Below are 21,943 nucleotides of genomic sequence, written 5' to 3'. Positions count from 1 at the left end.
TTTCGCAGTGATGGACCTGCTTGCTCTGAGCACCAAGGCTGGTCAGCTGCTCAGAGGGCACCAGGGACTTATAGGAAAACACTGAGTTGTCTGAGCGAGGGCTGGAGGCAAGGCTTTCTCCTGGGCAGAAGTGCTGGTGGTATCCATTGTTCCTCTGTTGAGCCCTCCCCATTCCCAGTGTGTGGATGCAGTGCCTTCATAGCTGAGACATCATCAAACTGGATAACAGAGGTTGCTCTGCCAGGATTTCCTGAAACTTCGACACTCTCAACACATGGCCCTACCCAAGCCACATCCAAGTGTGTCCTCAGTGAGTCTTATGCCACTTGCTGAGCAGCATCTAGACCCACACTAGTGGCAACTGATCTTGGTTTCAGGCATGGCTAAACTTGGCCTGCAGCTGAACCCCTCTCAGGACTGTGCCACTGGACGCCTACCACACAAAGCCACACTAATAAGACCGGGAGACTTAGAAGCTTTACTTAGTACATAGAACTAGACACAGAAAGGCAGCCAAAATGGGAAGACAAAGAAGCAGAAACCATATGAGAGAACAAAACAGAGATCTAGGAATGAGAGATCCAGGAGTCAAGCAATCTAACAGAGGCAGAGTTTAAAACACTGGTTATAAAGATGCTCAGTGAACTTAGGGGAAGTAGATGAATTCAGTGAGAACTTTAAAAAAGAGATAAAAAACATAAAAATGGAAATGGAAATTATAAAAAGGAACCAGTCAGAAATGAAGAACACATCATCTGGGATGAAGAGTATGTTAGAATAAATAGAGTGGATAAAGAAGAGGATCGAACCACTGATATAGAGGATGGAGAAGCCAAAGACACCCAATCAGAATGGCAAGAAAAAAATAATCAAGAATATAATAATTTAAGGAGCCTATGGGGCAAAAATTAGGGGTAACGACATTCATTTCATGGCAATACCTGAAGAGGGAGGACTAGAAGTAGAAGAGCTATTTGAAGAAAAATGATGGAAAACTTTCCTAACCTGCTGAAGGAAGTAGACACACAACCCCAGGAAGCTCAGAAAGTCCCAAGAAAGAGGAACACAAAGAGGCCCACACCAAGACATATCATAATTAAAATGCCAAAGGTTAAGTACAAAGAGAGAATCTTAAAAGCAGCAAGATAAAAGCAGTTAGTTACCTACAAGGGAGCACCTATAAGACTGGCTGATTTCTCAAAAGAAACTATGCAGGACAGAGGGTTTGGCACAAAATATTCAATGTGATGAAAACCCAGGATCTACAACCAAGAATAGTTTATCCAACAAAGCTATCATTTAGAGTTGAAGGACAGATAAGGAGCTTCCCAGACAAAAATAAGGTAAAGGAATTTATCACCACCAAGCCAGTACTACAGGAAATGTTGGAGGGACTTCTTTAAGAAGAAAAAACGTGTCTCAAAAACAGGAATAAAGAATGATAATAACTACATTCCTATCAACCAGTACCTCAAATGGAAAAGAAGTGCTCCAACCAAAAGAGCAGTTGAATGGGTAAGAAAACAAGACCCCTACATATGCTGCCTACAAGAGATCACTTCAGATTAAAAGTGATCACTCACTAAAAGGAAGGGGATGGAAAAAAATATTGCCTTGATGGACCTAGAGGATATTGTGCTGAATGAAATAAGTCAGATAGAGAAAGACAAATATCACATGATTTCACAATAAAGGGGTTTTTTTAGTTGTGGGCATTTTATTGGATTGCATTAAATTTATAAATTAACTTAGAGAGAATAATATATTTATTTTGTTGAAAATTACTACTCAATAATAAAGAACATCTTTAAATTTTCTTGTCTACTTTTGTGTCTTTGAGTTTAAAGTTTTTCTAATAAAGGCTGCTAAATATTTCTAGTTATTTCTAAACATTTCTCTTTTTGTTGCTGTTGTAAATGGAGGCTTTCTCTCCCACTATATCCTAACTGGTTATTTTGTTTGTAAAATAAAGACTGTTAATTTTTGGAAGTTAATTGAATATCCTGTTACCTTACTAAAATTTTGAGTTAATCTTCTTGCATAAGGTTTTCCAAGTCTATCATTATATCATTCATAAATATAGTTTTACTTCTTCAATTATTCTTCTTATTATTTTCTCTTATCCAATTCAGTTAGATACAGTACAGTATAAATAGTAGTGGCAACACTAGGCCTTCTCTACCATTACCACTTTCTTGACTTTAGTAAAATGCCTTTAGTGTTTCCCCATTAACATGCTGACTGATGGAATTCCTAGTATTGAACCATAGTTGAATTCCTGGAATAAATCCCTGTTGTGCTATATTTTCTTAATGTGGTATGGATTCTGTTTGCTGATATTTTACTAATGATTTTTGCACTGGCATTTTTGCCCTGGTATTAGTAGTTTAATAATAAGATTATTTTATCTGCTTTTATTTCTCCTTACTGCAAGATAATGGAACCTGCCTAGAGAGACCATGTCTTCTCATTAACCATGAGCCATACAGCCTTACATTTTAGACTTCAGTTTCTAAGCCCCAAATACAATATATAAAAGATCATATATGGAGTTGTGCATATTCATGAAAAAAAATGTGGATAAGTGAGGACTCACCTTAACGCTTGGGGATTTTGTTTATAAAGAGAAGGAAAGATATCCTAAGCACTACAAAATTTAATTACTATCAGTATTGATATCTTCCCTTTTTGACCCCCTCACTCTCACTTTTATCATCCCTAAAATGATAGTCAACATCATAAATTTGTCCCAAGACCTTAAAAATAAAACGAATTATAGAACTGGGGTGTTTTTATTTGTTTGTTTTGGGATGTGTGTGTGTGTGTAGAGAGAGAGAGTTTAGACTCACAACACAAAAAGGAAAGTTTTCAATCCCTTTCGTAGATCTGCATGGTGATAGGAAAGGCAGTTCCATTGGGTTGATCCAGTGATCCTTAAAAATTCAGAATAGTGGGGCTAGTGACAATTTTGTATTTGAGAAAAGTTAACTGCTGATCAAATTGCTAATAGATGCAAGAGTTCGGAGTAGATAAACATACTAACTTCTCCCTCAGTAGGTTCATTTTGTAACCTAAGCTGATGGCTGTCAAAAGACTGGAGGTCTGTCCCTCTTGTTAAGAATTCAGTACCCAGGACTGCCAATGCTGGAATGAGGGATACTTATGAATATCCATGCAGATTTCACTAGATAGTATGTTAACTATGGACTCTTCTAATTCCTGGGGTAAAATATAAAAAAGTAAAAATTACTTTTTTTATAAGTAGAAGTTATTTAGGAGTCCTTAAAAGCTACCAGTAGGATTCAAGAAAATGAATAATCCAGGCTAAAGCCCAAAGAGCTAAACAAGCAACCTTCCAAAGGCTGTTGCATAGTTCTCTTCTCAAGCATCTGCCAAACTTACAGTCTTAAAAAGCCTCTAGCCAATCCCATGATAGAGAAAGAATTATGAAGCTGCCTTATCTTGGAGAATGGTAATCACCCACTTTCCTAGTCACCCTCTTTCTAGGGACACTTATCTCTAGTTCTAAACTTCAATACTCCAACTTTATGAACAGAGGCATAAAAACTGAACAAGACTAGAGGTACCCAACCCCTTAACCAGACAGGGACTCAACCAAATGAGGAAAAGTGGAAGAGGAGAAACTGGAGGGAAATGTATCCCAGGCTCTTATATACCACCCCTCAATCTATCCTGCAGCCCAATCCTTTTACTCATACCATTCAGGCATCACTTCTGTGATTTGCCATTCATGTTTATTTTCAACTAATTCACATAAATCTAGAGGAAAGAATCACGCTGTAAGTGATTTACCCTAGCCTTAACCCCTGGCCTCAGGGGTATGCCATTCTCTCCCTAATTATATCATAGCTATATACTCAGAAAGTCATTTGAGGCTTCTGAAATCCAGGGTAAGTCTCTCATTTCTTCAAGAGGGAATATGCCCCATTCTGAGATGAGGCTGACAGCTCCTAACCCTCAATCTCTAACACAGCTAAGTTTGCCCATGTAGACACCTATGGAAGTTGGTGCAGGAATGATCTCAGGCAAACAAGGTCACAGTGGACAGCTGATCTGGGCTTCCTTTTTTAGCACCATGATCTCCTTCACAGAAAGGCAGGAAAGTGTGGTCTCTAAAAACGATACTTTAGAAGTGATTAGCACCACTTCTTGCCTAATCTTCCTTTCCTTAGAACATTTTATTCTATTTTTTGCAGGGCTTCCGAAGAATATCGAATATAAATATTTAGAAAGAGTTAACAATCAATGAGGTGTACATTTAATGCATGGGGACCAACCCTGGATATCGTATTAGTAGTTTAATAAGAGAGTCTTGATTTTTCCTAAAATCCTACGAGAGCTGCCAACTTCAGGAAAGAGATGCATTAAATTGTCCTCTTTTTGTAAATGACATAGATTTTTGTTTCTCCTCCATCTGTCATGTTACAAGGCAGTTGTTGGAACCTGGCCCAAGTACTGAGGAGTAGAAACAGTGTGCGGTAGACAACAGAATAGAATTGGTGGTCCCTACTGAGGTCCATCTCTTTCTGTCTCTAACATAAACTCTCTAAACCTCAGGTTCTTCATCTACAAAATGAGAATATGCATTTTAAGATCCGGGGGAAGAGTAGAGAAAAGGTATGTATGAATATAAATTATAGTCATTATCCTGCAGAGAACCTTCCAATGCTTCTGTGTTTCACTTAGAAAAAGCCTAAACTCCTTACATGATCTGTAAGACTGAGTACACTCTGACCTCTGCTTAGCTCTTGGGCCTTGCTTCCATCTCTCACCATCCTCCAGGCATACTGAACTCCTTTCTGTTCTTCAGGCCCTCCAAACTTATTCCCACATCTGTGTTTTTGCCCTATGCTCAGCATCCCCCAACTCCAGAACTTTCCATGATGGCTCTTTTCTTCATTTAGGTCCCCATGAAGCCTTCTCTGACAACTCAATATAAAGGAGCATTCCCCCAGGCACTTTCTCTCACCACTGTTCATTTCGTATTACTTAATGCTATCTAAAATTATCTCCCTCGTTTCGTTGTGTGTTTATAAGGACAGAAAACTGTATGTCTTGTTTCTCACTAATTCTCCAGCTCTTAGAACAGTGCTACTACTTTCCAGAATCTTCCCAATGCCCAGATCTTTCCTTTCCCCTAGTGTTTTACAATTCCCCAGCTAGCAGGCTATTTGGGGCAGGGGAGTGTGGGGGACAGTCTAATCTAGAATTTAAAATCCTGATTAGGCCTTTTCACACACATAACTTGGCTTCATCCTAACCCAAAGACAGTGACTTTCATTTTTTTTAGTAACACAAAGCTGTTGGGAGGATCTAACATAACTCAGCATCTATTTTCAGCCCAGTCACGCACAGGTATTGGTGCTAGATACCCTCTTCCTATGTAAGACAGAAATCAGGCTGGTGTTGGGAGTGTATTCTATTATTCTTGGAATAGTTAAATGTTCTTGGAGTGAAGCAGCACAAGAAAAGAGACACAACCAAGAGGAACATGTATATTTAAAATTCCTCCCCTTCATTTTCTTCTTCAAATGAATCAGTCCCCACTTCTTCATAATCCTTCTCCAGAGCAGCCAGGTCCTCCCTGGCCTCGGAAAATTCTCCTTCTTCCATTCCCTCTCCAACATACCAATGCACAAAGGCCCGCTTGGCATACATGAGGTCAAACTTGTGGTCTAGGCGGGCCCAGGCCTCCGCAATTGCCGTGGTGTTGCTCAGCATGCAGACAGCCCGCTGTACTTTGGCCAGGTCCCCTCCTGGAACCACCGTGGGTGGCTGGTAGTTGATGCCCACCTGGGGAACAGAGAAAGAGGAGAAACAAAACAAGATGCAGGGCAGCCAAAGGATAACTCAAGATGGATCATCTTCATAAAATGATGTGATAGCAAGACAGGGTCGCAGGCATAGGAGCAGGACTGCAAGGTTAGAGATGAAGAAAAAGGAATCAGGAGGTAGAGAAGAGTGAGTACTGAGAAAATAAAAGTGAGTAGGATTGGGTATAAGCAAATCCAAGAGGAAGGATTAGGGAATCTAAAGACTGGAGAAGAAAAGAAGGAGAACAGGGCTGATAATAGAAATGTTAGTGGAGAGATTCAAGTAGACAAATGAGGGCAATGAATGAGATTATTATTAAGGAGAAAGTGTGTAATACATGTTTATCTCTAAAAGGGAAATACGTTCCCATTTGGAGGCAAATTAATTTCTAGACTTGAAGTTATTATAAAGTTTATTCTTTCCCAAATGGTCATCAGAAGTTCCTCTTAGTTATGCTGTCAATAAATTTAGGGAAGTTTCTCTGCCAAGAGTGAAGAGCTGTTTAAAAGGTCATGGAGATATTCCAGAGCAATAAATGAAAAGAACCAAAAGGCCTTGGCAATAGTGTTAGTGTTAAGCAGGCCCTATGTCTCTGAGCAGTGGAGCTTCTTGGAAGAAAAGCAAGGACTCCAATCAAAGAAATTTAGTTAAAATTCTTGCCTGAACAAACCAACTTCCCAGTTCTGATAGCACGGCAGGATCCATCATGCTAACTCAGCCCAGTCTGATGGTGGGGCTATTATACTAGAAATCTTTCTTTTCCCTATACACATATCCCAAACCAAAGCCAACCCCACGAACTGTAGGAAACTGGAAGAAGTCTAAGGTGACAAGCTGTGATAATATTTATGGGATGCAGAGATCCATGGTACTGTCCAAAAATACCTCTCCTACCCAGGCCACCATGCCTTAATTGTCAATATCTTAAATTTACAGCCTTAAAATTCATGTCCTCTTGAGAGGCGGAGGTGGGAGTGGCAGCAGGCTACCAAGGTGGTTAACCTATTAAACAGATTCATAAAGGTCTATCATTCCTCTTAGACAAAAGTTGTGTCTTAGTGATAAAGGTATGCTGAGACAGGGCCAAAGAACCAAAAATGAGAAGGGGAAGGGCAATGAATATAAACTCTGCCACATTACATATTTTGCTAGATCCAGCCCTGACCAGCAAAACCTTTGTACCTAGAGTCAACTCTCCACTCTTTTAAACAATAGTATCCCTTGACCTAAGTCAAGTGGAGGCAAAAACCCTTGGGGAAGGTAAAAGAGGAAGAATTTCAGCAACATTCACTCCAACAGCATGTGATTTTCTGAAAAGCAGCTCAAAATGCTGGCACTATCTTATCTTTCTGGACATAACCCCAGAGCTTCAGCTTAAAATAAAGGAGAGAGAATGACAGGGTATCTCCTTTTTATTTCCCCAGCACCCTCACAACTTACTTTTTTCTACCTTTTTTCCTGTTTATTTTCTCATTAGCATGTTTTATTGTTTGTTCCCATTTGAAAGAGAAAAAAAGAACTATACTTTTTTAAGATTTTGATTGTTTTTACAAGAATGACAGAACTACCATAAAAAATAGCTCCAACCCTAAGATTTTGATTATTTTTACAAGAATGACAGAAGTACCATAAAAAATAGGCATAGTCTAGGGGAAAAAATTACGTATGTAGCTAAGAGTACAGCAATGGAGATGAATATTACACATCCTTACTCAGCAGATCAGCTAGGTTAAAGCTTCATAGGCAAATAGGTTATCCAAGAGGCTGGCATATGGTGCCTTGTTAAGTCCCACCAGGGAAAAATTGAGACATGCTCAATCTCTATCTCTAGCAAATGGTACAACCACATCTGGTGCGTAGTAAACTTCTAAATTATTAAAGGCATGACTGGGGGTATTTTGATGGTGGAATCTGATTAAAGACCATGCAACACAGGACAAAGTGATAAAGCAGTTCATGTGCACAGAGCCAGCTGCATGTCTTGCCATTGCAACTCAAAAAGGGTGGTTTCATTCAACATTGAACTAGCCCTGAGATTCAGGGGTCTTCCTTGGATATTCTGTATCTCTCCACGAATCCTCAGATTGTGGCACTTTCCAGACTGTGGATACCTGATCTACAATAGGCTTTCTCAGTTTCTGTTTACTCCTGGTTAATGGAAAATGTCAGAGCTTCACAATATAAGTGATTCAAAGTCATATATAACCATAAAATTTCTTATCCTTACTCTAAATTGATTAAGGCTTACAGGGTAAATGTTTAATTTTTCACAATAAATTGGGAAAAGAACACATCTTTTTGTTGAGAGGAGAGAATTTCACCTCTTTAGCAACTTGAATAATTTAGTTAACTCCATTTTCTGATCTATTATCAGATCACAACTACCTCTGCTTATTCATCTTGTTTAACCCACTTACCCACACAGACTCTTTTTAGACTATTTCCTCCTCCCTATAAAAGAAATGCCCTTTTCTGCCTGACTTTTGAGATGTTTGCAGATCTTAGGGTTGGAGCTATGAGAACCTTCTCCCTTTTGCAATAGTGCCCCTTCCCTTCTTTTAATACTTTTAAAATAAAGCCCCTCCTTACCTAAAATAAACAAATAAATGAGTGAGTGAATGAATGAGTGAAATTAATGTTAAACTTGGATTAAGCCCCTCTTCCCCTATTATCCTATTAAGGCTGAAGAGCCCATGGTCTTGTATATCAGTCCAAGGCCCTGGAGTTTACACATCTTTCTCCCCCATCCTTGGTAATCTCCCTCTGCTTCTCTAGTATATATTCTCCTCCCTAAGTCATCAGCTCTCACCTTGAAGCCTGTGGGACACCAGTCTACAAACTGAATTGTCCTCTTGGTCTTGATGGCAGCAATAGCGACATTCACATCTTTGGGCACCACGTCACCACGGTAGAGCATGCAGCAGGCCATGTACTTGCCATGTCTCGGGTCACACTTCACCATTTGGCTGTTGGGCTCAAAGCAGGAGCTGGTTATTTCAGCCACAGAGAGTTGTTCATGATAGGCTTTCTCAGCAGATATGATGGGTGCATAGGTGACCAGTGGGAAGTGGATGCGAGGGTAGGGCACCAGATTAGTCTGGAATTCAGTGAGGTCCACATTGAGGGCCCCATCAAAGCGGAGAGAGGCAGTGATGGAGGACACGATCTGGCTGATGAGGCGGTTGAGGTTGGTATAGGTGGGGCGCTCAATGTCTAAGTTCCTGCGGCAGATGTCATAGATAGCTTCATTATCCACCATAAAAGCACAATCTGAATGTTCCAGTGTGGTATGGGTGGTCAGGATGGAGTTATAGGGCTCAACCACCGCAGTAGAGACCTGGGGGGCTGGGTAGATAGCAAACTCTAGCTTGGACTTCTTGCCATAATCCAAGGAAAGGCGTTCCATCAACAGAGAAGTGAAACCAGAACCAGTTCCCCCACCAAAACTGTGGAAGATCAGGAAGCCTTGCAAGCCAGAGCAGGCATCTGTCTGGGAAGAGTAGGATATGAGAAGTTTCTGAGAATACTCTCGTGGGACCAAGGCAGTCAACCCTTTCTGTTTTCCCCACTCCACATTTTTATGTGGATGAAATCAAAATATCCTGAAGGAGTAAGGAAACACAAAAGGAGTTGCATTGATCTTGGGAGGACTAGCTAAAATATGGGGTGGCAATATACACATGCACATGCCTATAAGTACATGAAGGTTCTAGTTCATTGGCTTGGTTAAATCAAAAATGAGGATTTCAGAACCACAGTGGCTAATGACTATGCCCCTTGAGAGCCCCAATTCCTCACCCACTTCCTCTGCGTTTATCATTTGCTTTTGTGGAAACTTCTGGCCTACACATCTCAGCCCAACTTTGGAAGATGGTTCAGGGTACCAGTTTCAGAAATATAAATGGAGTCAGAGAATCTGAGTTTTAATATTAATTTGTCATTTCCCAATTGTAAAAACTTGAGCAAGTTATTGAACCTCTCCAAACTTTTGTTGCTTCTTAGTTAAAGTGGGACAATAAAAGTGGGACGCAAACTGATATTAAGCTTATTGTGGTAATTAAACGAGACAGCATAATATTCTGAGCAAGGACTTGACATGCAGTAAGCACTTGATGTTATCTTCTATCAGAATGAAGAGAATTCATAGTCACAGAACTTTCATATCCTTAATACTCAAGTAAAGAATTTCTGATCAAGTCCTACCTTTTTCATTGTGAAAATAAGGAAATGAGAGCTCAAGTAGATAGTGACCACACCACATCTAGAGATTTCTAGTCTAACCAACCTGGTTCAAATCCTAACTCTGAAACTTTTTAGCTGTGTGACCTGGGCTAAGTTATTGAACCACCTTGGCCCTCAATTTCTTCATCTGTAAAGTACAGGGAAGCAACCTCCTTCATATCATTATTAAGGAGATTGAATTAAGGAATGTATTTATAATTACAAATGTCAATTATAAATACATTCCTTAATTCAATCTCCTTAATAATTTGTAATTGGCATTTTTAAGTGCCGAAATGTATCAACAATCACTTCTTCTCTTCCAAGTTCAAGGCTTTGCTAACCTATGCTTCTAACAAGCAAAGAGCTTAGGCTTCCTTATGTCTGGAATTCCCCCCGGACACTACCATAGAATGTCAATAAATATTAACAGGGCATCAGCCTATAGGGTAGTCTATGATGTCCAAGTGGAGGGAAGGGTACCATCCCTGTGAATTCTTCTTATAGAACGTAAGCAGAAATTCTCAAATCTTAGGAGCTCTATCCTATAGCCAGGAATCACATGCCTCTACACTCCCTACTCAGAGAGATATGAGTCCAAGCCTGTCCACTTTAACCTGACTCACCAATCTCTCTGCCTTTGTTAACACTTACCAGCTTCCTTATGCGGTCAAGCACCAGGTCAATGCTCTCCTTGCCCACCGTGTAGTGGCCCCGGGCATAGTTGTTAGCTGCATCCTCCTTTCCTGTGATCAGCTGCTCTGGATGGAAGAGCTGGCGGTAGGTTCCTGCTCGAACTTCATCTACCAAGAGAGGGAGGCCATCAGGTCTTACCACCTTCTTTCCCATTAAAATACTATATAACACCCTTCTGAGTCTCCACTTCCCCTATCTGTAAAACTCCACTGAGGTGAAGCCAGACAACCCTGTAACAAATCTGCAAAAAGCTAAGAGAATTCCAAAATGACATACACAATAGAAGAACCAGAAACATATAACTCAAGCAGGTGATGAGAAGCCAGCTGCTCCCCTGGCTGAAACTTAAAAAAGTCTTATTTACAAAGCTCACCAATCACCAAAGCTGATTGCCACTCTTTCCTTCTTTCCACCTTGATCCCTCAAAGCTTCCCTTTTATTTGTTTTTCTTTCATGTTGTAAAGTTATCCCCAAATTTAACCCAATTTCACTTGCATTAAAATGTTCTAGGGACACAGAGAGAGATTCAGGGTGATCTGCCCAGTTCCTAGGCTCTCCTAGGAATGATCCTCTCACCAAACCTCCACCTCAAAGTGGTAAATTATTAAAATTAAGAAATATGTCAGGCATGAGAGATATTTTAGAATGACTTTGAAACAAAACTACGTTCCAAGTTCTAGAAGAGCAGAAGCCTAGAGATGCTGTCAAGGGGGTTCTGCTCACCTCTAAGGACCCAAGCAAAAGGGACACATAGCAGACCACATGTATCAGGCTCCAATTTCATCTCCTCTTCCCTTCAGGGAACTCTTACTCCACCAGGGAAAGCACCCATTTGCACAGTGGCCTGGGAATTTGCACATTTCATATTTGTACAAAGTACTCAAGGGCTAAAGTACCTGGAGTCTGCTACACCTAGGAATTAGTGTCTGGGCCATACAGACATTTGCCCAGACATCTCTGTAAAACTCTCACCCCCTTGCCTGTTGAGCTAGTCTCGAAGCTGAGGAAATCCTGATGTTGAACTGAGGACTGACCCAAGAGTCAGACCCAGGAAAGCGGGGTTGGTAGGATAGACTTACAGAGAGAGGTGAAGGAACAAGAATCTTGCCCCGATACAAGTCAGAATTCCTGTTTTATAAGATCCAAATGAGATTCATTCTAGGACTACAACCACTTCTGGCTGTAAGAGAATATGCCTGCTATTATCTACTTTATGTGCCAGATACTGCAAGGTTATACCAGACCCATGAGAACAGACTGCAATTATTATGGAAGCAGAAACATTCTCTTTGAGAAATTGACTATTTGGAGGCTTCTTTACATTTCTAAAATTATTTGCATTTTTCACCCTTAGTATTTAGTAAACAACATTGACAATTTTGGTCTGTCTCCGCAGGTTTAAGGTGTTTAAGTAGAGGGCATTTTTTTTTGTACAGTTTAGAACTATGATGGGAGAGCAGAGATTCCAGGTTCCCATTGTGAAATTCCCCAAGATTGTGGAGAATTCAAAGAACTGATAGAAGTCATGAGAGGTATAAAGGCTTTAGCTGAGTCATCCCCACCTTCCAGTTAGAGATTCTATTTCCTTAGAATCATGGACAAAACCTCTCAGTTTCAGGTTGTTTTCTGTGGAGAGGGTCCTAGCTCATACTCACCTACTACAGTGGGTTCCAGATCTACCATGACAGCCCGGGGCACATGCTTCCCATTGCCGGTCTCACTGAAAAAGGTGGTGAATGAGTCATCATCATTGATCTTGCTGGCCTGGGTACTAAAGGTGCCATCTGCCTGAATGCCATGTTCCAGGCAGAAGAGTTCCCAGCAGGCATTTCCAATCTGAACTCCCGCTTGACCCACGTGGACTGATATGCATTCCCTCTGTGGGGAGAGTACAGAATCACAGTCAGAGAGTCCTAGGACACAACCCTGTCTTTGTCCTGTGTATCCCCCACATGCAAGGACTTGCCTCCTGGCATTCATCTCAGAAGATATCTATCCCTCCTGCCAGGCCATCTGAGAACTAGGTCTGAGGTCTCATGTTTAAGTACCATTGCATCTAGACCAAGACTCAGCTCTGAAAAAGAACCACCATTTTGTGGTTTGTTCTAAAGGTTGCTTCCCAGGGTCAATCTTTTGTACCAAGAAAAGGAAAAAGTGCAGCAGTTGCACAAATGAAACAAGGGACTAACCAAGAAACTCCTGATGAAGGTGGCCAAAAGAAGAACCAGTGATAACAACAGAATCACACACACATACACACATATGCGCGCAGAGAGAGAGAGAGAAAGAGAGAGAGAGAAAGAGAATGTGTCTCTGAATATCATAGAGCAGATAAATACTCATGGAAGGAGTATACATTGAAACTATGTGTCATGGATATAATTAGTGTTCTGATTACAAATATAAGAAGAAAAGATTGGTACATCAGCAAGGGAGAGTTGGGATCATATAAATCAGGCTCTTCCTGAACTCTGAGAAGTTGGAAAATTTCTTTATAGCCACCATAACCTGCTCCCTTTCCCAGTCAGGCCAAGTGTTAAATAAAATTGACCTTTAGAGTGTCTTTATCTCTCTGTTACTTTGGTGGGAAGCCACAATTACCTGATTGGTCCTAGTACTAATGGCTTAGGATGAGGAGGGGTGTGTGCGTGCACGTGCGTGCGTTTGTGTGTGTATTTAAGTGTGTGTGAATGGAAACCAACCATGGGTTTTTGCTGGGAGGATGTCCTCATCTCTCCTATGACACCCCATATGTGGGGAAGCAGGGGCCGGTACAACGTGGCTCTCTGCCCAGGAGGCCCACCAGAGCCCAGCCAGGAAGCATGTGCCTGGTCTGTGGGTTTCTATTCTTATCCATGACCCAATCTGGCATTTTCCAGTTCTGGGTAACCCAAGCCAGGTGCAGAGCCTCCAGAGCACATAGCAGGGCATGGAACACATTGAGTACACGTTGGAGTATGAGACTCCTGGGAACCTGAAAGTTTTCAGGACATGGGAGCAAGATGGCTGCCCTAAGTAATGGTCACAGGTATCAGAACCCGTTGCTTCTTAATTCAGTTTTACAACTGAGCACCAACACTAAACCTGTCACTGTGCCCTTGCCTTTGGGGAAGATTAGAGTATAGATGTTCACAGCAGCCAGTAGATAACACAGCCAAGCTGAAAATACAATCTGGCTGAAGTTCCCTGACGCTGGTGGCCAGGGAAAGGATATGTTCACAAACTTGCCGAAACCCTGGGACTGAATCCTGTCTTCTCAACTTACTTGCTATGCTGTATGACTTGGCTGAGTTACTTAACCTCTCCTCATCTGAAAATAATAAGTTAACCGTGATTATTGTTGCCATCTTTACCATTATCAATTTCATTATACTACCTTGTAACTTTATATTCTCCACCTGAAAGAGGCACATGTGGAAAGTTAGAGACCTCAGGTCCCCATTCCACTTACCATTATTGTGAGCTCTATTTTCTACCTTCACCTTAGGACTCAATTCAGGCCTAAGAACAGCAGTGGCCCTTACCCAGGAACCACCCACAACCAGCATGTTACCAACCAGACCACATCTTCACATCCAGCACACAGCCGTAGCTTCCTAAAGAGGTATCTAAAGTTGACAGGACTAAGAGAAGCCTGATCCTACACATCATCTTTCTAAGTGACCACATCCTCTGTTTCCCTGACCCTCAGCCTTCTGAGCCTTGCCGCCCTCATCACCACCACACCCCAACCACCCTCCAGGCCCACCTGTGGAGCTACTTAGTCTCCAGTCGGCCCTCCCTTCTGAAACACTCTAGGCCTTTTTGGTAAGGATGCAGGGATATTCTCTCTCCACTCTCTCTCTCACACACACACAATAACACACACACACACACATTGCCAGCAGCGGCGTTGATAAGGCACATACCACACACACACCCTTAGGAAGAGCTATCTTCCCTGGAAAACTAATTCACAAGAGTAATTGAAGGGATAAGATAGACTCAGAAATAACTGATAGGTTCATAGATGCTTCCAAAAGCCGAAAGTGGCCATATCAATCAAGGGGAAAGGATTGTCTCTAAATACCATCCCCACTAACTGGAATCAGGACTGGAGCAAAGAATGTATACTATGAGCCCTGAAAGCACAGACACTAACTAATACAGGCTGGGATAATGCTGAAAGATCTCAGAAATCAACTTGAAGATACCTCCCGCTGCCAAAAATAAGACATACTGAGCATCAGAAAAAGACTAATGGCACCTGATTGAAACAATGTATATACATAAAAATCAACAAGTCCTTAATGTTGTTAAAAAAGAAACCCCCCAGAAATAAAACTCATTTGTCCCTAACCAAACAGCCCTGCTAATGAGGGAAAGCTCTTTTTTTAACAGAAGAGTGTCACTAATCAATGTAGAAGAAATGATATATTAATAAATATTGCCATATTCCAGTTTCTAATTACATAATTGATATCAACAAGGATGCCAACACCATTAAGTGAAAGGTTGATGGTGAACTGAATATTTACATAGCGCAAAGAATCACTGTTACTTACAGGTCACCAGGGGGAAAAGTAACTACAATGGTTACTAGCCTAACACTGGGATCAATCTTAACACAATTAATAGTGAGAAAACCAAACATTAAGGACCTTCTGATGTGATATAATATGAAATACATAACATTACCCATAAGAAATTCTTGTCAAAAATACTCAGTCCCTAATCTATTAAACCCTTTAGATTTAGCTTCCACTTTATAGAAAACAAAGAGATCAATGTTAGGTGACATCATTAGAAAAATAAAATGAATCCAGAAGGTGGAACATTCTATAGGGCAATTGATCCAATCTTTTTAATTCATGAAAAATGAAGGTAATATCAAAAGAAACTTATGAAGCATAACATCCACATGTATGTGAACTTTGACTGAATTCTTCTTTGAATCCAGGTCTTCTGACTTTGGCACAAGCTCTTCCCTTTATACCACACAACATCCTGCCTCACCTGCACTCTGAACTTCTGGGGCCCTGGGCTGTGCTCACACCTACATCAATGCAAGCCTGATAGTGTATCATAAGGCCAGGCTTGTATGACAAAACTCCAAACAGGAAAAAGTTCCAATACAGAGAGAAACTGAGAATGGTTCTTGGTAGCAGCCTTTTTGAAAATACATCATCCATTCTACAGCCATGCCACCCTGAACATGCCTGATCCCATCTTATCTCGGAAGCCAAGCAAGATTGGGCCTGGTTAATACTTGGATGGGAGACCATCTAGGAAGACCAGGTGCTGTAGGTGTAAAAAGAAAAGAAAAAAGAAAAGAAAAGAATATACATCATCCTTCTCTAATAGAACCAGGAATCTGTTTCCCTGGGTGGGGCGGCGGAGGGGAGGGGGGATGTCAGGGAGACGGGTAATAAGTTAACCCAGCAGAGAATATTAAGTCATATGTTTGCTCATATTTCAGATTCCCTTCTCTAGCCAATCAGAGCTCATGATTTCTCTCTCACATCACTTCTTGCTCTCTCTCTCAGTTCTATTTTGAATCTGGGCTTGTAGGGCTCAGACCAGTTCTATGCTCCTGGGACCCTGTAAGGTGAAGGGGATCCCCTGTGTGCTGCTAGAGCCTCTCTGCCCAGCAATCCAGGAGCTGAAGATGTGGAAGATGGAGAGAACAGAGGAGTTCTTTCCCTCAAGAATATTGTGACACCCCTCCCACAGACCTAGTGCTGGGAAATATACCAACTCTGTCATTCCTACAATAAATACTTATTATGCTATTATGTACAAGAAGGCATTGAAAGGTACTGAATTAATTCTTATTCATCCTTCAAGTCTCTCATTAAAAATCATTTCCTACAAGGAGTATGGAAAAACACAAACCAGCATAGGGCCCCTACTATGTGCTCCCACAATCCCTTTCTTTCCTATCATTGCATTTATCACACCATTTTATAGTTGCTTACTCAATTTTCTGACTTCCCTAGTAGAGGGAGTAAGCTCTGTGAGGGCAAGGAATACTTGTTTACTCACTGAATTCTCAGCGTCGAGCACAGCGCTTAAATGTAACAGGTGCTCAATAAATATATAGATAATTAGAATGAAAACTTTGTCCTAATGGGGCTTACAGTCTACTTATTGAGAAGGAGAGTGATCAGTGCCTAAGAGGCAACGAAGTTCGAAGGAGGAGAAAACAACTTCTGGCTTAGATTCTTGGATGAGAAATATCTGCAGAGACCTTGGAGAATTTAGACATGCCAACATGACCATTTTAGTTGGAATTAGGAACAGTGTAAACAAGAGGCAGGAAAATTTAGGGCAGGTCCCACAAATGGCCAAGTTTATCTGAGGCATAGATTCATGAAGGGTAGAGAGATGGGATATCTGTGCCACCTATGACCATCTTCCATGGCAAGAGGAGCCTATGTTTCGTAGAATGTCAAAAAAAGAAATTTTATAACTTCATAGCCCTTTTACAATTCCACAGCAAGAAACCTTTCCTTATATTATTTCTATTTTAATAACAGTCATTTCCTTTTGCTTTCCTCTCAGACCATGAATAGCTAATCACAATCCTCTGTAGAAAGAGAATTTCTAGCTTTATAGCTTTGATAATCATTTTAAAATATCGCAAAACAGTAAAATTGACATATCATCTAGGAAAGAAAGCAACACAGGCCAGCAGCGTATGCCACATGAAAACTTGATACCAGTTCACATACCCCTGACCACCTGCATGGTCAAATGTCACACGGTGACTTTCAGGAAGCATGTTATTATACTAAATTATTTTTAGTTGTCAAACTTGGATAATAAATCACCTATACTTTAGGATCTAGGTCAGAGATGGCAAGTAAAACGTAGATCAAACAGTGTTATAAAGGGATAATTGAAGTAAGAACAAATGTGACTCATGAAAGATTGTCTGAATTATCTCTGCTCAAAGCCCTTCAATTAGAATATATTTGGAATTACTCAGAACAAAGAATAGATAGCAAACTAAAAACAGCAAGAACAAAGACCTGACCTAAATCCACATCAGTGAGTAAAGGTGGCTCAGGAGAGAGGCTCAGATTATAGGCACTGCAGTTAGGGCAGCAGTAGGGATGACACAAGACCGACTTTAGAAAAGGCAGGGGTATTGGTTAAGTAGACTCCCAGCAGGAGACCCTATGGTGTCCAAAGGCCTATGAGCTTTAGCTGACATTGGGAGCGAGTACAGGAAATAGTTAAGGAGTTTTAATCCGATACACACAGTGCCCACTTTGTTTTCCCATTCTCTTGCACAGTTCATTATCTGGGAGAAATCATAACAGGAAAATACTGAGAGGGAAAATGTCAAGGCTGCAGATAACACTGCCAGTTTCTTGGTGGCCAAAAAGAAAAGGAGCAGTTGGTCCTCTTCATCCCTCCAAGAGTGCCACATCATCCCACTTGCCCCCTATCACTGGCCCTGTGTTCACCAGCTACTTCCTCCTCAAAAATTATTTTTAAATTTTCATCTTCCTTTCAAAATTACTCAGGAGTCCCCTCAGAAAGAGCATTAACCCTTTAGCTCTGCCTGGGCCTGATGTGAGCCTGGAAGCCTCCCATGAAAACTCACCAGTCCCTCCTCATTCATTCAGCATCTTTGCCCCAGCCACAGCGTGGGAGAGCTCTGCTCATCAGGGCCCCTCTGCTGCTCAGAGGCAGGGACCCAGCAACTTCTGTAGGTACTTGCACTGAACAATGGGAAGGAAAGATGTAGCAGTGACCTGTAGCCCCCCTGGGAACCACAAACAGTGCTCTGAGGTACAGGCTCTGCAGAGCTCAGCCATGCCTGCCTACACAAGGGCAGTTTGTAGAGAACAACAAACACAGAAGCAGTGTCTACCCTGCCACCAGAACACTGTGCCCTCTAACCACCCATTTGTGCAGGAAACGGGCTTTTTGTTTCCATTTGATGCCTATCCCCATCCCAACTCATCTGGTGCTCCCCAGTACAGAAGGAATGCAGTTGAGGAGGCTTTGTTGCAGATGTTCTCATCTCCCTTTAACCATAGATACTTTCTCTGAACCTTGGTGTCATGAACACAGGCTTGACTTGGGGCACCTGGCCAGGATTCTGCATACCACTTCCCAAAAAAAGGTGTCAGAGTTGCCATTCCAAAGAGAACTGCTTCTAGAAGGACCCTGGGAGCAGATGGGGATGCTCAGTTATAGAGTAGTTATAAATTTCTTACCAGAACCTATAGAAATGCTGATTCTAATGCTCCTTAACAAAGAAGCAGCCTCCACCCTTCCTCCCCTAACCTCCATGAGAGAAGGGGAGCATGGAAGATGGATGCCTGAAACTTGACCTGTTGGAGAAGGTAAAGTTTTGCAAGGGAGGGATTCTTTTGGTCGAGGTTTATAGATGTCTTAGTCTTTCAGGAATGAGTCAAGGGATTTTTAAAAAGAGGTTCTGTGAGTGAGAAATGGTCAATAAAAAATGTTTTCCCATCAAGACAATGCTGCCCATTCTAAATATTCTAAATAGAACTTTCTGTACAAAATTCAATGTTTCAAAGTAAATAAAAGATAATCTCTTTTCAAAATATTTCACCATAGGTTTTCAGTTAAACATCCAAATTCTTTAGCACAGTTAAAATAAAGTTTTATTGCTTAATTTCTTTATTTTTTAGGTATTTTCAGAAACTCGCCTATTGAATACATACTGATGTTTGCTCAGAGGGCTAGCTTATCATCCTTGGCTCTTCTGTAAGCCTCCTTTAGGCTCCACTCTGAGAATCGCTATGATATTCAGGTGAAAATTAAAATGTGCAAGGGAAAGCACTTTGAAGATTATAAAGCACTAGCTAATGCTAGGTATTATAAATGCTAAATATGAAATCTTGAGCATGCTGCACAAGATTTGCTTCAAAATAATGGGAGAGGGGGAAAGGGAAATAAATGAAGCAAGACATCATAAGTAGATAATTATTGAAACTGGATGAGCATATACAGGGATTCCCATTCTCTCTCCTTTTGTATATGTTTAAAATTCTTTATAATAAAAAGTTTAAAAGTAAAGCTAGGTGGAGCCTTGAAAATTTAAGCCATAACCTCTCTTCATTTTGTAGGTGATCAAAAACAGTCCAGAGAGGTTAAGTGACCTTCTTAAAGTCACACAGCTAGCTGCAAAGCCAGGAGCCAAAATTCTGAACTCCCAGTTCTGAGCTTCTTCTATGATCCCACACAAGGGGCCTCAGGCAAAAGTAGATTCCTCTGGCCACACTCCCAAATACCCTTCAAGCTCTTAAACTCCCAGGTGTGTCTGGGAACAAGCTCAGAAAGAGGGAGGGTGCTGGACAGACCTGGAGCTAGAAACAGCAGAGCTGGGGCCAGAGCCAGAGGCCCTGGGCACTTTCCACAATGAGCAGAGGCCAGGGGAAGAAGCGGGGTTCTCCTCTGGCCTGCTTGGTCACTGACACGTAGATTAAGAATGCCTAGGGAACCTGACCTTGCCCTGTGAGACATGCTTATTCTGTCCCCCTCCCCCACTTAACCTTTCCAACCCACCTCGCTACTACTGAAATACCAGGGCTCTGGACCCGGAGACTCTGGGTTTCCAGAAGGTCACAGAAGTGGACTGAAGGCAACTGTTACTCACCCTGGGTGCCCGGGTGAGGGGAGATATTCTAGAGATGGAACTAGGAGTGTGAAGAGGCCTCCTCCCCAACAAGTAAGATCCATGTCTGCGAAAGGAGATGGATGCTGTGGTGGAGGACAGGGGCTGTCGCTGCTAAGCCCGCTAAGCCGGGTATGAAACAAAACAACCGGGAAGTCCGAGGTCCCCTGGCCTGCCAGAGAGAGACTTCTGTATGCCAAAGTCCTTCTGACTTTGACCGCTGGAAAAACTGGGGACTTGGCACGGGTGCCAGGTGCCTGAGAGCTAAGCGCGCTCGGGTGAAAGTGCCTCAAACCCAAGCCAGATGGCCTGAGAAAGGAAAGTACCAAGCCTGGGGAGACTGTGACGCCCTAAGTCCCCTGTCACATCTGGTACACTGACACGTGTGATTGGGTTTGGAGACCTGACTGAGCCCACTCCCCCAGCCACCAGCCAGGCCCACCCATCCAGAATCCCTGAACTGCCCTCTTCACCCCATTTTGGTCTCCGAGCTGCCTATTTGAGGATCCCCCAGAATCTCCCCTTTCCTGCACCGGACTTCCCATGTCCTCCCTCCCCTCACCAGCTTACGCATATCTCCATTAGGTCCCTTTGAAGGGCTACCTGCCCCAGGTCTGCACTTTCCCTTCATGATAAAGGGTACTGGCCCTAGGGGTTCTCTTCCCGAGAGTGCAGACCACCACCCGCCCCCCACCACCCTGAACTGACACCCCCAGGAGACTTCGAGCTCTGGGGATCCAATGCGACCGATCCATTAGCCCCACGTAGACGCGGCTCTCTGCTGGGCGCCAGCGCCAGCCTCTGCCCCTGCCCCGGCACAGGTTCGGGCCCGGAACCCCCAACCCTGGCAGGCTCACCATGGCGGCTGCTCTCTTCGCCTGCTCGCCTCCCAGCTGGGCCTGCCCACCCCAACTGCTCCAGATACAGCCGCCTCCGCTGTTGTGACACACTGGGCGGGAGGGGGCCGGCAACAGACATGCCGGGCCTGCAGCTGCCCTGCAGCATCACAGTGCCAGGAAAGGGGAGGGACTCGGGCAGGTCACAATTGCTTCTCCCCGCCCACACCACCCTACCCCCTCCCCGCAGCTCAGATCTCCAGGCACTGCCCTGTCCCACCAGGCCTCTCTTGTGGGCATCCTGGGCACCAGGTGCAGTGGGCACTCGCAGTTGGGTTCCCGCCAGCCTGCGACGGAGAATCCTATTATGAAAGAGCACTTCTCCACTCTGTAAGACGAGAGACAGAGAGAGAGAGAGAGAGAGAGAGAGAGAGAGAGAGAGAATGTTTAAACATTCCCACAGAATTGGAACACCTCAAAAGAGAGGTTATGGTATTCAGCTCTGTGCTCTTCCCATCAAAGTAGCTAGCCAAGTGCATCAAAGATGTTCGATAAACATTGCTGAACAAATTGACTTTTTAAGTTCTCTTTGTGAACCAACAAATATGTTATAAACAGGTTCTTAATGTCTTGGGATGATGGCATTCAATTGCCTTTCACTATAATGATGTCCTTTGAACCTCATCCTCTTTCCCTTTATTGGGTTTAGGGCAGT

General features: G+C 42.5%; 1 protein-coding gene and 1 pseudogene across 1 annotated transcript; one reads left to right on the top strand and one right to left on the bottom strand.

Moving 5' to 3' along the window:
- Positions 1-5,494: 5,494 nt before the first annotated feature.
- LOC120607368 (tubulin alpha-8 chain) lies at positions 5,495-21,408 on the bottom strand. The gene is made up of 5 exons (XM_039869270.1): positions 21,250-21,408; positions 12,408-12,630; positions 10,711-10,859; positions 8,645-9,325; positions 5,495-5,814 (listed from the first exon to the last, which is right to left on the bottom strand). Exons 1-5 carry the CDS (start codon positions 21,250-21,252, stop codon positions 5,521-5,523), a joined length of 1,350 nt encoding a protein of 449 aa, XP_039725204.1. The 5' UTR covers positions 21,253-21,408; the 3' UTR covers positions 5,495-5,520.
- LOC120607521 (uncharacterized) lies at positions 15,923-16,041 on the top strand (annotated as a pseudogene).
- Positions 21,409-21,943: the final 535 nt, after the last annotated feature.

The sequence above is a fragment of the Pteropus medius genome, unplaced genomic scaffold (assembly GCF_902729225.1).
Source record: "Pteropus medius unplaced genomic scaffold, Ma_sr-lr_union100, whole genome shotgun sequence".
Lineage (NCBI taxonomy): Eukaryota > Metazoa > Chordata > Mammalia > Chiroptera > Pteropodidae > Pteropus > Pteropus medius.
Note: the sequence above shows the minus strand (reverse complement) of the source record. Positions and strands in the feature narration are given on the sequence as shown.

Excerpts from the sequence above, each read along its gene's own strand:
- LOC120607368 (XM_039869270.1), bottom strand. Across the intron at positions 10,860-12,407 it reads TCTGGAACCCACTGTAGTAG|ATGAAGTTCGAGCAGGAACC; the intron begins GTGAGTATGAGC and ends CTCTCTTGGTAG. Across the intron at positions 5,815-8,644 it reads GGTGTCCCACAGGCTTCAAG|GTGGGCATCAACTACCAGCC; the intron begins GTGAGAGCTGAT and ends TCTGTTCCCCAG.